The 14,621-nt window shown below is 49.5% G+C and overlaps 2 protein-coding genes across 3 annotated transcripts in view; one reads left to right on the top strand and one right to left on the bottom strand.

Moving 5' to 3' along the window:
• Nucleotides 1-2: 2 nt before the first annotated feature.
• On the top strand, nucleotides 3-730 carry CEBPD (CCAAT enhancer binding protein delta; the record flags this gene model as incomplete). The annotated part of the gene is made up of 1 exon (XM_017863550.1): nucleotides 3-730. A coding segment is annotated over one exon (330 nt), but the record flags the coding sequence as incomplete, so codon positions are not given.
• Nucleotides 731-1,668: 938 nt separating this feature from the next.
• Nucleotides 1,669-14,621, bottom strand: part of SPIDR (scaffold protein involved in DNA repair) — a 144,112-nt gene continuing 131,159 nt past the window's right edge. For both annotated transcript variants that reach the window (XM_017863551.1, XM_017863553.1), the window contains 4 exons: nucleotides 10,822-10,915; nucleotides 8,769-8,883; nucleotides 8,352-8,405; nucleotides 1,669-2,348 (listed from right to left, as the gene is read on the bottom strand). In XM_017863551.1, coding sequence (XP_017719040.1) covers nucleotides 2,184-2,348; nucleotides 8,352-8,405; nucleotides 8,769-8,883; nucleotides 10,822-10,915 — 428 coding nt within the window. In that variant the 3' untranslated portion in view covers nucleotides 1,669-2,183. The remainder of the gene's footprint in view (nucleotides 2,349-8,351; nucleotides 8,406-8,768; nucleotides 8,884-10,821; nucleotides 10,916-14,621) is intronic.

The raw sequence follows: 14,621 nt of genomic DNA, 5'->3' as shown, positions 1-14,621 counted from the left end.
CGCCGGAGCCGCCGCGCAGCAGTCCCGGGCCGACCCCCGCGCCCGGCCCCGCCCGGGAGAAGAGCGCCGGCAAGAGGGGCCCGGACCGCGGCAGCCCCGAGTACCGGCAGCGGCGCGAGCGCAACAACATCGCGGTGCGCAAGAGTCGCGACAAGGCCAAGCGGCGCAACCAGGAGATGCAGGAGAAGCTGGTGGAGCTGTCGGCCGAGAATGAGAAGCTGCACCAGCGCGTGGAGCAGCTCACGCGGGACCTGGCCGGCCTTCGGCAGTTCTTCAAGCAGCTGCCCAGCCCGCCCTTCCTGCCGGCCGCCGGGACCGCAGACTGCCGGTAACGCGCGGCCGGGGCGGGAGAGACTCAGCAACGACCCATACCTCAGACCCGACGGCCCGGAGCGGAGCGCGCCCTGCCCCGGCGCAGCCAGAGCCACCGGGCACCCGCTGCAGTTTCTTGGGACATAGGAGCGCAAAGAAGCTACAGCCTGGACTTATACCACCACTGAACTGCGAGAGAAGCTAAACGTGTTTATTTTCCCTTAAATTATTTTTGTAATGGTAGCTTTTTCTACATCTTACTCCTGTTGATGCAGCTAAGGTACATTTGTAAAAAGAAAAAACCAGACTTTTCAGACAAACCCTTTGTATTGTAGATAAGAGGAAAAGACTGAGCATGCTCACTTTTTTATATTAATTTTTACAGTATTCGTAAGAATAAAGCAGCATTTGAAACCGCCCCTGCTTCCTATATTCGCAGTGACTCCCGCCCGCCCGCCGGTGGCGCAGGACCCGGCTGGGGAAGGGTGCGTTCCGGACCCGCAGCCAGCGAGCACCAGGGAGCCCGGGCGCCAGGTGTGTGTGTGTGTGTGTGTGTGTGTGTGTGTGTGCGCGCGCGCGCGCGCGCGCGCGGGCGGGCGGGCGGATGGGGAGTAGGCCTGAGCTGCTCAGGAGAGAGGGTCTGTGTCGCTTTTGAAACGCGCTAAAGGCTCCCTCCTAGTCTTATTTAACTTGCTTAAGCTCGGTGGAGCACGGCTGAGCTCAGGTAAGCTAGCAGTTTTCCAGCAGAAGGTGCGCTCCCCAAGACGTGGGGAAGGGTTGGCTGTTTGGGGGGCCCCTGCTAAGAACAGTCCAAGAGCTCCCTAACTGTAGAGGCTGCTGGAGGGGCGAGGGGCAGAAGCCCGGCTGAATCATCTTCCCCTTTCCCGGGACTTTGCTTTCACTTTCCTCAGTCTTGTGGACAGTCAAGATTTTCAAAAGTGCTCCAGAAAAGCCGGAATAGTCATGTAGTGGATTAAAAGGGCAGTCAAAAAACTGCTTTTAAGACCAGCTGTCTTGCCTGTAATTACAATGTTTTAAGATTTAATTTTAAAAAAGCCTTCTGCCTTTACCCCAGGAACACTTGGTATCAGGCACCATTTCTTGGTCATAGGCTGCTACGTGTTTCTTATTAACCATAGCCTGTCATGATTATATTTCTATGAGGAAGGCAACAAAATACAGTGTCCAAACATGATTAATTCTTGGTTTAAATCTCTGCCAGCAAAGCAAATGATAACGGACTGTTCCTTAGTCTGTGATCTTTGCTCTCCGTGCACATTACCCAGCCTGATTAAACAGGTGTGTGGTGGAGCCAGCTATCCCCACCACCATTCAGCAGAGCGACGATCAGACCGGTTCAGAGAGCTACACTTTATGGGTAACAGTTTCACCTCTGATACAGTTCCCTAGAACATTTTCCAAAAAGTAGTGAACTGCAAAGTGCTTAAGTTTGACATTTATTGTAATAGAACAGTAATATAGTATGGGGCAAAGGTTTACGCTTTGCAGGGTATTCTTTGGGGGAATGTTAAAACAAATACTGTAAGAAAAACATGCTCAATCCTGGTAAAATGTTCAACTTGTTAAAATTACAAATGAACAAAAGTTTTTCTTCTCATATATTGCCTAAATACCAAATGAAGAGCTTAAGCTTAAGATTCAACGTGAAAACAAGAGTATGTTCCTAAATTTGCAGAAAAAGATAAAACTGTAAAAAAAGGCATTTTGATTTACAGTTCACAAAACTATATCTTAACATTTCCCCAGAAAAAGACGTTTCAAGATCGTAAACTACATTCACTGTGTCCATAGTTAACAAGTAACTACCCCAAATCACCACCACCACCACCCTTGCAGCCACATTGCAAAGTTCACAGATCCTGCGGCAACTCCTGGTGTTCTGCAGAGGCCCCTCCTGCACTCAGAAGCTCGATTTCCTCCAATCCAATGCAGCTGGTCGGGTGGGCGGTTACGGACTGGACGAAACAATTTAACAACCCCACCTCCTTTCCCAGGACACTCTTCACTTCGTAGCTCTGCAGTGATAAAAGGCATGCTGGTTAAAGCAAACAGCCTGGGACATACTGTTCCCAACAACACGGAAAACCAGAGAGCCAGAGTGGGAATGCCCTTTCCCCAGTCCACAACCTTCCATGCCTCAAATGGCTGAGAACAGTGGTAGGAAAGAGAAACAAATAAAGAGCTATTACATATATATATATCCATTTATTTTAGCAAGTGAAGGAACTACCCCATTTTGCTAAATGAATTCTATTTTTACTTGGGTGGGACATGATGCACACAGGCTCTGCTGGGAAGGCCACGGCTGGGCACACAGTGCCCACAGCTGTCTCCCACTTCCTTTAGGACACTTCCTCAATCTAGCAACACTTCCCGTCAAGGGATTTCCTGGTGCTTTGCCCCAAACTTCCTTCCTTAATAGGATCCCATTTCTTCTAGCGTTAAACTGGGCTAAAATCCTCTGTGTTTTTGTAATGAGACTTCACTTTTCTTCAAATTCTTTTGGTTAGTCCCAGGTGAGTTTCATCTCCAGATAAGACAGGTACAGGGAGTCCTTGGCCCCCATCCCTGACGAAGCTGAGAGGGTGTGGTGCACTCCATTATAGATGAAGCTGCAGAATGACGCTGCGGGTAGGGTTGAAAATAAAGGCTCAAAAGCACTGAGATATTGCAGCTGTCTTTCTGGGAGATTAAAGCCCTAGAAGGAAACGCCATTTGCAGTGTAATATCATGGGCACCCCACACCCCTCCTCTGTGCAAGGCACTTGGCAGTTGCTACAGCAGTTCTGTTTGGTGTCTGTTAACTCATCCCTCCCATCATTATGGTGTCATGGCCAAAGAGACTGAGGCTGGAGAAGCCAGACAATGTGGCCAAAGCAGGCAGAGTGTGGCTCCTTCAAAAGTGCGTGTCTCACTACCTTTCCCTGAGTTTGAGCTGGCTTCAGTGTCTGGCTTCTCATGAACAGAGTGCAGTGGAAGGGACACCAAGTGATGTTGCATGCTTGGTTAGGAAAGGTGCCCAGCTTCCAGCTGGCCCTTGGGATCCACACACATGCTGTGAGGGAGTCCAGCCAGAGCTGCAGCCTGGACATAGGAGCCTTCTGTGACTCCTGTCAACCTTGGGCGCTAATGCCCAGTGGAGCCAAGGGGAGCTATCCTGATGGAGCCCTGTCCAAACAAGAGTTCTGTGCACAGAATGAATATTGATGGCACCAAGTTTTGAGATGGTTTGTTTTGCAAAAATAAATGTCAGGATCAGTCTGGGATGTGAACGCTACTGATGCCAACTCGTGGGGGGACTTTTATTTTCCCATTTGTAAGACAGGCATGATGCCTATTCACTGTGTTTTGTCAAGAGTTTTGGCTTCCTTGGTGAAAAAGAATAAAGTCAACAGAATGGTTTAATGTAATGGTGGGGGCAGTGGGTGTTACTGGTCAAGACAGGTGAAGAGACGGAACTTGGCGATGGAAGCTGAGGCCTTCCCAAGGGCTCTGAGGTGGCATGGACGGCAAGTGCAGCTGCTTACTCGCTCCCAGCCACTGTGAGTAGAGCTGGGCATGGGGTAAAGAGCCTCCTAAGTTGTCTACTTCCAGGCTTAGAACTTACCCCACAGTCCACTGGTGTTGGCCCTGAAACCAGAGCACCCAAAAAGGTGATATTAAGGGGTTTATTACGAGCTCATGTGGGCCCGTCACTGAAGAGATGGCAGTAAGCAGGACAGACTCTCCAGGCTGCTGGACTGGAGGTGACACCAGTGGGTATAGAAGCAGAAGCAGGGGGTCACCGCACAGGGAGGGAGGGTGGAGGTGGCATGCTGGACATCCTTCTGTTGTCTAACAGTTTCAGTTAGTCTTGCACGTTTGTGCAAGTGTGAAACAGATGACCCTGTGGTCTTCTGGAGTAAAAGTACACAATTCTGACTTGGAAAAAACCAGCAAAAAATCATTTATTTGTAAAATGTTAGGTTTGGCTATATTATCTGTAAATGGAGTTTAAAATTGTTTATTATTTTTTTTTTGAGACTGAGTCTTGCTCTGTCACCCAGGCTGGAATGGAGTGGTGTGAGCTCTGCTCACTGCAACCTCTGCCTCCTGGGTTCAAGCAATTCTCCTGCCTCAGCCTTCCAAGTAGCTAGGATTATAGGCGCACACCACCATGCTGGCTAATTTTTATATTTTTAAGAGAGATGGGTTTTCACCATGTTGGCCAGGCTGGTCTCAAACTCCTGACCTCAGGTGATCTGCCCAACTGGGCCTCCCAAAGTGCTGGGATTACAGGTGTCAGCCACTATGCCCAAGTAATAAATCTTTTATGTGTGGGAGAAATTAACATGGAGAGTGTTAAACAACCATATCAGCAGACTCCCAAGCACTATTCATATGAATGTGCGTCTGCACAGGTGTAAAATGTGCTCTCTCTTAAAAAATCACTACATATGTTCCTTTAACTTTTCCTTTTCTGAAAGCTAAGGAAACAAACTTCAAGTTCCATGTCACAATAATGTTACTATTGAGAAATGAGATGCACAACTACAGACAATCCTATTGTTTTCACATATCTTGAACATATTACAGTACAGGCATAAAGCTTGACACTCACATATCTTAACCGAAACAGTACATTTGCCCCAGGGAATGGAGTCACTGATCTTGTGGAAAGCCCCAATTTGATTCTCTGAATTTTGGTGAATGTGCATGCTCACCCAGAAAACTGACAGAATCCATACTGGGTATCTCTCAGCTAATGTCTCTACCTAGGCCCCTCTGGCACCTATCTTCTATCAGCTTCTTTCCAGATCTGGAGTAAAGACCTGATCAGCCACTGTGAGTAGAGCTGGGCATGGGGTAAAGAGCCGCCTAAGTTGTCTACTTCCAGGCTTGGAACTTACCCCACAGTCCACTGGTGTTAGCCCTGAAACCAGAGCACCCAAAAAGGTGATATTAAGGCCGCTGCCACCCTCTGGCTCTCACCCAATGCATACACATACACACATGCACACACATACACACATGTACGCATATGTCAAGCAAATGTGCATACACAGCATTGTCAAGTGGACACATATGCACATGGGCATGGGCAAAAGTGCTCTGAAGCACACACACTGCAGAACGTGGACACACGTGCACTCAGGTACACACACCTTTGAGCTCTTTATAAGCAGGGCTTTTACCTATGGGAATATTCTAGTTGACAAGTTAAATGTATAGGAGGAACAAGCGCCTTAGCCAGAAGGAAACCAAGTGAAGGAAGGAGGATTTCTGCCAGGGTTCCTGGTCTCTGGATCTCTAAAGAGGGGTGGGGATCGGAAGGGGTGTCAAGCACTGTCCATTGCTGGAGGCTTCCTGGATGGTGACCAGCTACGGCCAGCAGGCAGCTGCTGCCACAGCACTGCCCCGCCCTTCTGAGTAGCATGGAGCAGCTGGAGAGCTGTGTGCCATGCCCAGGTGTTGTTGGTTCAATCTGTTGAGGTTGTGGGTTTTGGTTCATTTTGTCATGCGTTCTCAAACGCGCATTTCAAATGCTTTCTCCCAACATTCTCCATCAAGATGCATTCCCTGAAAACTCAGATATGCCATCTTTAGCACCTACTCAAACCCCCCTAGTTGGAAACTTCTACCTGGTCAGCTGTGGGCAGTTCCCCCCTTTCTGGGCACTGCCTCCTCCTTTCTTCCTCCCTCCCCACAGGACTCAGACAAGGAGACAAGGAATTGGCCAACAGGCACCGCTGTGTGGTCGGTTGCCTGCTATACACTTAAACTTCCTTAAGGACAGAAAAGCACATATGCTGTTCCCCATTATGCCCCTTGGGCTGGCTCCCAACTCTGCAGGTGGTCACTCTGTGGGGCAACAATGACTTTCCCTCTGTGGAATGTCTTTGCCTTGGGCACTGCACTCATCCCCCTAGCAGGGAAATATGGGCACTACCTTGCTGGGACATTGGGAGGTTGAAGGGGGAAACGTGAGAATGCAGTAGGCTCAGTTCCTGACCCGTGGTGATGACTCACCTTTTGTACCACTGGGGAACACTTGCATCATGATGAGCCTGCACAGTCCAGCTTCAGCATCAATCCCTGTGTGCAGCAGCTCAGGGACAGTTCCGAGCTGGAGCTCGGGGACACTGAGGAGCTTTAAAGCTGGTGGGTGTTGTGCCAGGAAGGAGCAGAAACTGTTTTTTTTTTTTTTGAGCTGGAGTCTTGCTCTGTCGCCTACGCTGGAGTATGGAACAATCTCGGCTCACTGCAACCTCTACCTCCCCAGTTCCAGTGATTTTCCTGCCTTAGCCTCCCAAGTAGCTGGGGTTACAGATGAGCACCACCTCCCCCAGCTAATTTTTTTGTATTTTTAATAGAGATGTGATTTCACCATCTGGACCACCAACAGCCAGGCTGGTCTCGAATTCCTGACCTCAGGTGATCTGCCTGCCTCGGCCTCTCAAAGTGCTGGGATTACAGGCATGAGCCACCATGCCCAGCCGAAGAGCAGAAACTCTTTAGAGCATGCAGGTGATTCTAGTGTGTAGTCACTTGTGATCCTCAAAGATCCCGCTCACAGACTTATCCATGTTCCAATTTAATCCAACTCTGATAGACATGGTTTAGATGAGAGAGGACAAACTGCTGCTCTACCTCATGGGGCTTCTGGCCCCTCCTGAGGTGCAGTGGGCGAGAGGGTGGCAGGGGTAGTGGGGGAGGGAGGGGTCTCCATAGGACAGGTCAAGTCACCACAAATTTGGGTTGGATACTTGGGAGGCTGAGGCGGGGGGATCGTTTGAGCCCAGGAGTTCGAGGCTGTAGTGAGCTTATGGTTGTGTCACTGCACTCCAGCCTGGATGACAGAGTAAGACTCTGCCTAAAAAAAATAAAAGAAAGTATTCTGGCTAGACTCTGGCCATGGGGACCCATTAGACAAAGACCTCTATTTGACCACAGAGCTCCAGGCACGACTGGCCTCCCCAGTCACCCCACACCCTTCCAGTGTGGCCCAAGTCAGCTCCCTGGATGTGGAGCCCACTCTGGTTCCAGATGTCTCTTGTGAACTGGGGCTGTGCCCAGGGGCCACTGAGTGGCTGGTCCCTTTCTGTGGCTATTCCATGAGCCACTTGTGGTGCTTTTAAATGGCTTTGTTATGACACAGGTGGCATCTCCAGGACACATGTCTCATTTATGAGGTTCAAATTTCACACAGCAGAAACTCTTTGGCCCATCAATTATATATTTAGGTGGCTTTTCTTGGAGAAGCCACCCTGCTTTACTAAGCTTCACCACAGTGACTCTCAGGGCAGGACAGTCACATTGCTGGTTATTCAGAGTCTGGAATACCCAGTGTTTAAAAAAAGAAAGAAACAAAAAAAAAGCATCTTGGGGAATTCCATCCTATTAACATGACACCTTGGCAGTAGGACTCCAACCTCAAGAATGTGTTTCTGTAATCAAAGCCAGGGGGCAGGGTGGGCACAGTGGCTCATGCCTGTAATCCCATCACTTTGGAAGCCCAAGGTGGGAGGGTCACCTGAGGTCAAGAGTTCCAGACCAGCCTGGCCAGCATGGTGAAACCCAATCTCTACTAAAAATACAAAAATTAGCTGGGAGTGGTGGCTCATGCCTGTAGTCTCAGCTACTCGGGAGGGTGAGGCAGGAGAATCGCTTGAACCTGGGAGGCAGAGGTTGCAGTGAGCCGAGATCATGCCACTGTGCTCTAGGCTGGACACAGAATGAGACTCTGTCTCAAAACAAATGAACAAACAAACAAAAACCAAAACAAAACAAAAAGCCAGGGGACAGCTTCCTGCATCTACCTCAAGGATGATCCAAAATAACCTCATTTCCACAGAGGAAAGGAACCCATCAGCCTGAATGGCAGACGTATCTGCATTTCACTCTCGAGTATCTATACCACTTCCTAGTGGGATGGGTTGTAATGGAACACATTTGGGAGTGGGGGCTTCCTCTGGGGATAAGTTGCTCATGCAGGCTACTGAGTGTGGGGCCCCCTGGGCTGGGCCCCCTACACTTACCCCATCTTCACCGGCGGCAAACCTCAGCAGGGAGGAAATGCTGCGCTGCAACAGCTGCAAGAGCAGAAGCAGGGCTGGGTTAAACTTCTTCCAGTACAGTAAGTGCTCAAGTTAAATCACTCATTCCCGAAAATTAACACGTTACCTCCAAACCACCTGTCTTCAGAGCTTCAGTCTCACAGTCTTAGATCAAAGATGTGTTTTAACATGGAGAGACTGTGTTCACACAGGATGCATCCTCCCACCTTTCCTAGGGAAGCTCCTAGGACCTAGAGGGAGCTCCAGATGCAACCCATCCCAGCCGAGTCCCAGCGCCTCTGCAGGTGTGAGGAGGACGTGCACCTGCTTCAGCTCGGTCTCACCTTCCCTATGTTGGAGTGAGCTAGGAGTGAGTGCGTGCTCTGGCCTGGTTCCTACCTTGACCTTCACTCTGCACTGGGGTCTTGAGCGGCAGTCCAGGAAGACCTGCAGGTGCCTCTTGAGAATAGGAGATGTGACCACCCGGGAGCAGTCCCCACAGGAAAAGGCGCCTCTGGTACATGAAAAGCCAAGGAAAGACAAGGCCCCGGGAGGCACAAGTCAGGAAAGCTCCAGTGGGAGACATTTTCCTAAACATGAGTGTCTGCTGAGATACAAAACGGGGCTTTACTCTCAGAATCAAGTTTCTGAGACAGGACTGCAGCTGCCTGGACTCAGCCTGTCCAAGGGATGAACATCAGCTTCGAGTAGCACTGGCTAGAGGCCGATGAGGGGAGCAGAGGAGGGGATGCTGAGCCTCCCAGGAAGGGAAGTCAGGGCCTGGAAGGCCAGGTGTCAGGCTCTCCCTGGCCTGGGAGAGCAAGTCGGCTCTCAGCTGCCAGCACAGTCACTGTTTTGTGCTACCATGCATGCCTGCACATGCGCTCATCTCTTCCACACGGTCCAGTGATGGCTTGTGTAAGGCCACCAGCCCAGGCGTGCCAAGGAGACATTTGCTCTTTGCTTTGTTTTGTTTTGAGATGGAGTCTCGCTCTCGCTCTGTCACCCAGGTTGGAGTGCAGTGGCATGATCTCAGCTCACTGCAACCGCCACCTCCCCCTGGTTCAAGAGATTCTCCCACTTCCGCCTCCTGAGTAGCTGGGACTACAGGTGTGTGCCATCATGCCTGGCTAATTTTTGTATTTTTAAAATTAATAGTAGAGATGAGGTTTCACCGTCTTGGCCAGGCTGGTCTCGAACTCCTGACCTCAAGTGATCCACCTGCCTCAGCAGGTGGATCCCCTCACCTGCAGTACTGGGATTACAGGCGTGAGCCACTGCACCTGGCCAATCTTTGTTTATTTTTTTCTTTTTTTTTTTTGAGACAGAATCTCACTCTGTCACCAGGCTGGAGTGCAGTGGTGCGATCTCAGCTCACTGCAACCTCTGACTCCCTGGTTCAAGAGATTCTTCTGCCTCAGCCTCCCGAGCAGCTGGGATTACGGGCACACGCCACCACGCCCAGCTAATTTTTGTATTTTTAGTAAACACTGGGTTTTGCCATGTTGGCTAGGATGGTCTGGATCTCCTGACCTCGTGATCCGCCTGCCTCAGCCTCCCAAAGTGCTGGGATTACAGACGTGAGCCACCGTGCCCAGCGTCTTTGCTTTTTTTTTTTTTTTTTTGGGACAGAGTCTCACCCTGTCGCCCAGGCTGGAGTGCAGTGGCGCAATCTCGGCTCACTGTAAGCTCCTCGTCCCAGGTTCATGCCATTGTCCTGCCTCAGCCTCCCGAGTAGCTGGGACTACAGGCGCCCGCCACCACGCTCAGCTAATTTTTTGTATTTTTAGTAGAGACGGGGTTTCACTGTGTTAGCCAGGATGTCTCGATCTCCTGACCTCATGATCCGCCGTGGCCTCTCAAAGTACTGGGATTACAGGCGTGAGCCACTGTACCTGGCCACTTCTTTGTTTTTTAAGGAGCAGAAAAGTAATGAGCCTGTCCCGTTCTATCACATGACACTGCACTTGGGAGGCCGGAGGACTGACTTCACAGGGATGGACTGCACTGCACTGACACTGGCCCAGACCCTGAGGGAGGGCAGCACAATGGGGTGGGTAAGGACATCTGTCCAGTAGCTGCTCACTGTAAACGTGGTCTCTGTAAACATCTGCACCTTTCACAAAAACCAGGCTATATAGTCACCAAGTTTTTCTCACTTATTCATGTTTGTCCTGTTTTTTTAATTCTCCTGACTGATAATAAAGGAGGTGGGGACAAAACCCAGCACTTCTATCTCATAACAGGAGCAGCTGCAAGAATAGCAGAAATCTCAGTAAGGAAAAACCACCGGGTCCCAGGGGCCTCTTCCCTTGCCGCTCAGCAGAGGCAGAGGTTGCCCCTTGAGCTCTCGAGGGAGTCACCTGAGGCAGCAAGGCCCAGGTTCTGGGGGCTGGGTTGCTTCTGTGCCCTTTGGGTTCTAGGGCTTTCAGGACAGCCCCTGTCCCCTTACCTGTCTTCCGGCCTCTGTTCCAATCTCCCGTTGCCACACGTGTCACACACAGGCCATGAGAAAGCAGTGCTCTCGTCCACGCCAACCACAGTGCCTAGGCCCAAGAGAAGGGAAGCCCACCTCAGAGGCAGCTCTGCCCTCTCCGACTCCTTTGCTCCTCTACGCGCAGAGGACAACATGAGGGGCCTCGTGATTTTTTCCTTACTTGTGAGTTTATATATATGTTCCTAAGCTTTTTATAATTTCCACTTATTGTACAAAGAAAAATTATAACAATAAGAAGTGCATTTTAAAACTTGCCTGCATATTACCACCTAACCGAAGTATTTTCGTTGGGATATTTTTCCAGATGCATAGGTAGTTACATCACCACAGCTGAGCTGGCCCTCAGTCCCTCAAACATTCCCCATATTGCATATTTACGTCTGTGCTTTTTCTGTAGCACATTAATAGTATATAGACTCCTTAACACAGTAACGAGTGTTTGAGCTGTGATTATGCCACTGCACTCCAGCCTGGGTGACAGGGGAAGATCCTGTCCCCACCCCTGCCAAAAAAAAAAAAAAAGATGAAATAAATGGTAAATTGACAAACGGAAAAGACACCTGAGACGTGTGTCAGAGACACAACCCTGGGCATCCCAGAGGGTCATGGAAGGCTTCCTGAGGAAGGGAGTGAGGGGGTCCACAAAGCAACCAGGGTGGGCCACATGGGACCTCAGCACGGGGACTCTGCACACCATGGCAGGGCTGAGGCCAGGCAAGCACAGTTGGTCAGTGCTTGCTGGGGATTGGGATGGTCTGATTTTCTTGGATGTGAAGCACTGTAGATATCATCTTGAGACACCAGCAAATTGCAGACGTCCTTGTTGAAAAGTGGCGAAATTAGATGTTTGAAGAAAAAGTAAAATCTGAGTTTCTAGAAAAATAGAGGGGTCTTCCTTTCCACTCTTGGTGCAAAAAATTTAATTCCCCACTAGAACAAACATTGGGAGAAAAATTACCTTTAGAGGATAAATCAGAAATATGAGAATGAGTAGGCTTGGTTTATTAAAGTGCATTCATGCAATGCATACTTGAATGGCTTTTAAAAAATGAAAATAATAGATCTTGATTTTGAAAAGGCTGCCCTAGCTAATGACATTGTCAAAGTGGGTCAAAGGGATGAAAAGCAAAGTCAATAAAAGCTCATAATGCAGCTGGAAAGCAGTGTTGACTAATTCACAACAGGCAGGTGCATGAGGAGGTGCAAGGGGCGAAAGGAGCAGCTGCATCCCCAAGACCCAGAGCACATCTGGCACCATGGCCTGGCTCCTGCCCAGGGCCTGCAGGCCCACCAAAGGCCCGCTCACTGGTTTCCTGGTGCTTGAATGACTGCTACCTTAATAAAAAGTAGACTGCCACCAGCCAAAGTTCCTTTTTATGCTAGGATATCCATAGGTGTTAATAGCATTTACATTTATATGGGGTTAAGCAATTTCCTTCCAATTAGAGAATAAGGAAAGAGTTGAGGAAATACATTTCATCTGAGGTCCATAAGCCATTGTGGAAATCTTTTCTGGCAACCCTAAATAAATTTCAAGAGATGGCTGGGAAGTGTATGATTAAACATTTACTTAAGACCGGGTACAGTGGCTCACACCTGTAATCCCAGCACTTTGGGTGGCCGAGGTGGGAGGATCACGAGGTCAAGAGATCGAGACCATCCTGGCCAACATGGTGAAACCCCATTTCTACTAAAAATACAAAAATTAGCCGGTGTGGTGGCACATGCCTGTAGTCCCAGCTACTCGGGAGGCGGAGGCAGGAGAATCGCTTGAACCCAGGAGGCAGAGCTTGCAGTGAGCCAAGATCGCGCCACTGTACTCCAGCCTGGCGACAGAGAGAGACTCTGTCTCAAAAAAAACAAAAACAAAAACAAAAGACATTCACTTAAAGGAGCAACAGAAAGAAAAAGATAGTTTACATCAGGGTTGAGGACACCATACTCATGAACTTGCCAGCAGTTTGCCATTACGTCTTCACTTTGCTTATGTGCAGAAATGTCTTGTAATTAAGTTTAGGAAGGGTGTATTGCTAGCTATGAACACATCTTTTTAAAAAGGTCCTTTCAAAGGGACCTCAGGATGGGTGGGTCTGGCGCTCACCGCAGCCTGGTGCACACATTTCTTCAGTAACTTGAACTCTGCTATACCCTCTTCCTCCCTATCTCCTGACAGAAAGAAGTCAGGGCTCACAAGTCTTCTATTTAGAGGCTGGAGCCTGGGTTTAGACAGGAGTTCACCACTCTTTCCACAGAGATGTGAGCCTACTGCATCCCTTCCTGCAGCCCTGCGCCAGGTCCCATCACTAGTGAGTGGTGGACAAAGAGGTGGTAAGCAGAGTGAGGGAGGGAAAACCAGTGCTGCCAAACGACTTCACCCCAGAAGACACAGCAGAGAGACATTTCCGCACACCCCAGAGCTGCCACTCAGGGGGAACAGAGACGAGGAGGCCTTGTGACACTAGCAAGGAGTGAGTGCCTCCCCCTCACCCCGTCACTGAGGCCTGGATGGACAGAGGGATGCTGCCAACTCTTAGTGAGTGACTGCTCCATGCTCAGAATACATTCAGGGTCCTTTTAAACTCTGCTCAGAGAAAACGTTCAGTACTCAGCCATCTGAGACCCAGACGCTCAGCTCGTTCAGCTGTTGAGAGAGCTGCCCAAACCCTAGCACCAACTCTGCAGAAGTGAAGGGGTCCCCTTGGAGCCATGCAGGGGACATGTCATCACCGAGACCTTCTGGACCAGGGCAGGACAGAAGCGAGCAAAGCTGAGGTGCTGAGATGGGGGCAACTGCTATTGCCAAACAGCAGTGAGGACTCCAGCCTTGCCTGGATTTGATGGAGGTGGGCAGGCCCGTGGCTGGCAGGTGTGCAGGCTGAGGACTCTGTAGGAGCAGGTCACTGCCTAGCTGCTACCTTGCTATGGGCATTCCTGCATGTGAGGCTTGGATAATCTTTGTTATTTTGCAGCTGGGGGTTTGTTTTCTCTTAATGCCTAGTTGACTGGTTCTCATTAAAGGATCTGGCAGCACTCAGCCCTGCCTCTGTGATACGTCTGTTTACAAATCTTGAGCCCTATATCTGGGCCTGCAGGGCAGCTATAGAGCAGGCCTGGAAGCAGAAGAGGCCCACAGGGAATGGTACATGAAAATGGTGAGATATGAGGAAAATGAAATGTCAGAAATTTGAATCTATATAGAGAAAGAAAGAGTGTTAGAGAAGGAATAAATGAAGGTAAAATAAAATCTTTTACATTTCTAATTCTAAATTGATAGAAAAGATAGTAGTTTATTTAAATAATAATAATAATGTAATCAATGATTATACCTTTTGAGTAAGTGAAATGCATAACAGGAGTGTTACAAGGGATGGGAAAGAAAAAAAAAAGAAACCAGGAACACTCTGATATAAGGTACTTGCATTACCTGTGAAGCAGGACAGTGTTATTTGAAAGTGGACTTGGCCGGGCGCGGTGGCTCAAGCCTGTAATCCCAGCACTTTGGGAGGCCGAGACGGGCGGATCACGAGGTCAGGAGATCGAGACCGTCCTGGCTAACACGGTGAAACCCGGTCTCTACTAAAAATACAAAAACTAGCCAGGCGAGGTGGCGGGCGCCTATAGTCCCAGCTACTAGGGAGGCTGAGGCAGGAGAATGGCGTAAACCCAGGAGGCAGAGCTTGCAGTGAGCTGAGATCCAGCCACTGCACTCCAGTCCGGGCCACAGAGCCAGACTCCGCCTCAAAAAAAAAAAAAAA

Source organism: Rhinopithecus bieti, unplaced genomic scaffold, assembly GCF_001698545.2.
Source record: "Rhinopithecus bieti isolate Rb0 unplaced genomic scaffold, ASM169854v2 scaffold_72455, whole genome shotgun sequence".
NCBI classification, from domain to species: Eukaryota; Metazoa; Chordata; class Mammalia; order Primates; family Cercopithecidae; genus Rhinopithecus; species Rhinopithecus bieti.
This window is presented reverse-complemented; position numbering and strand designations above follow the sequence as displayed.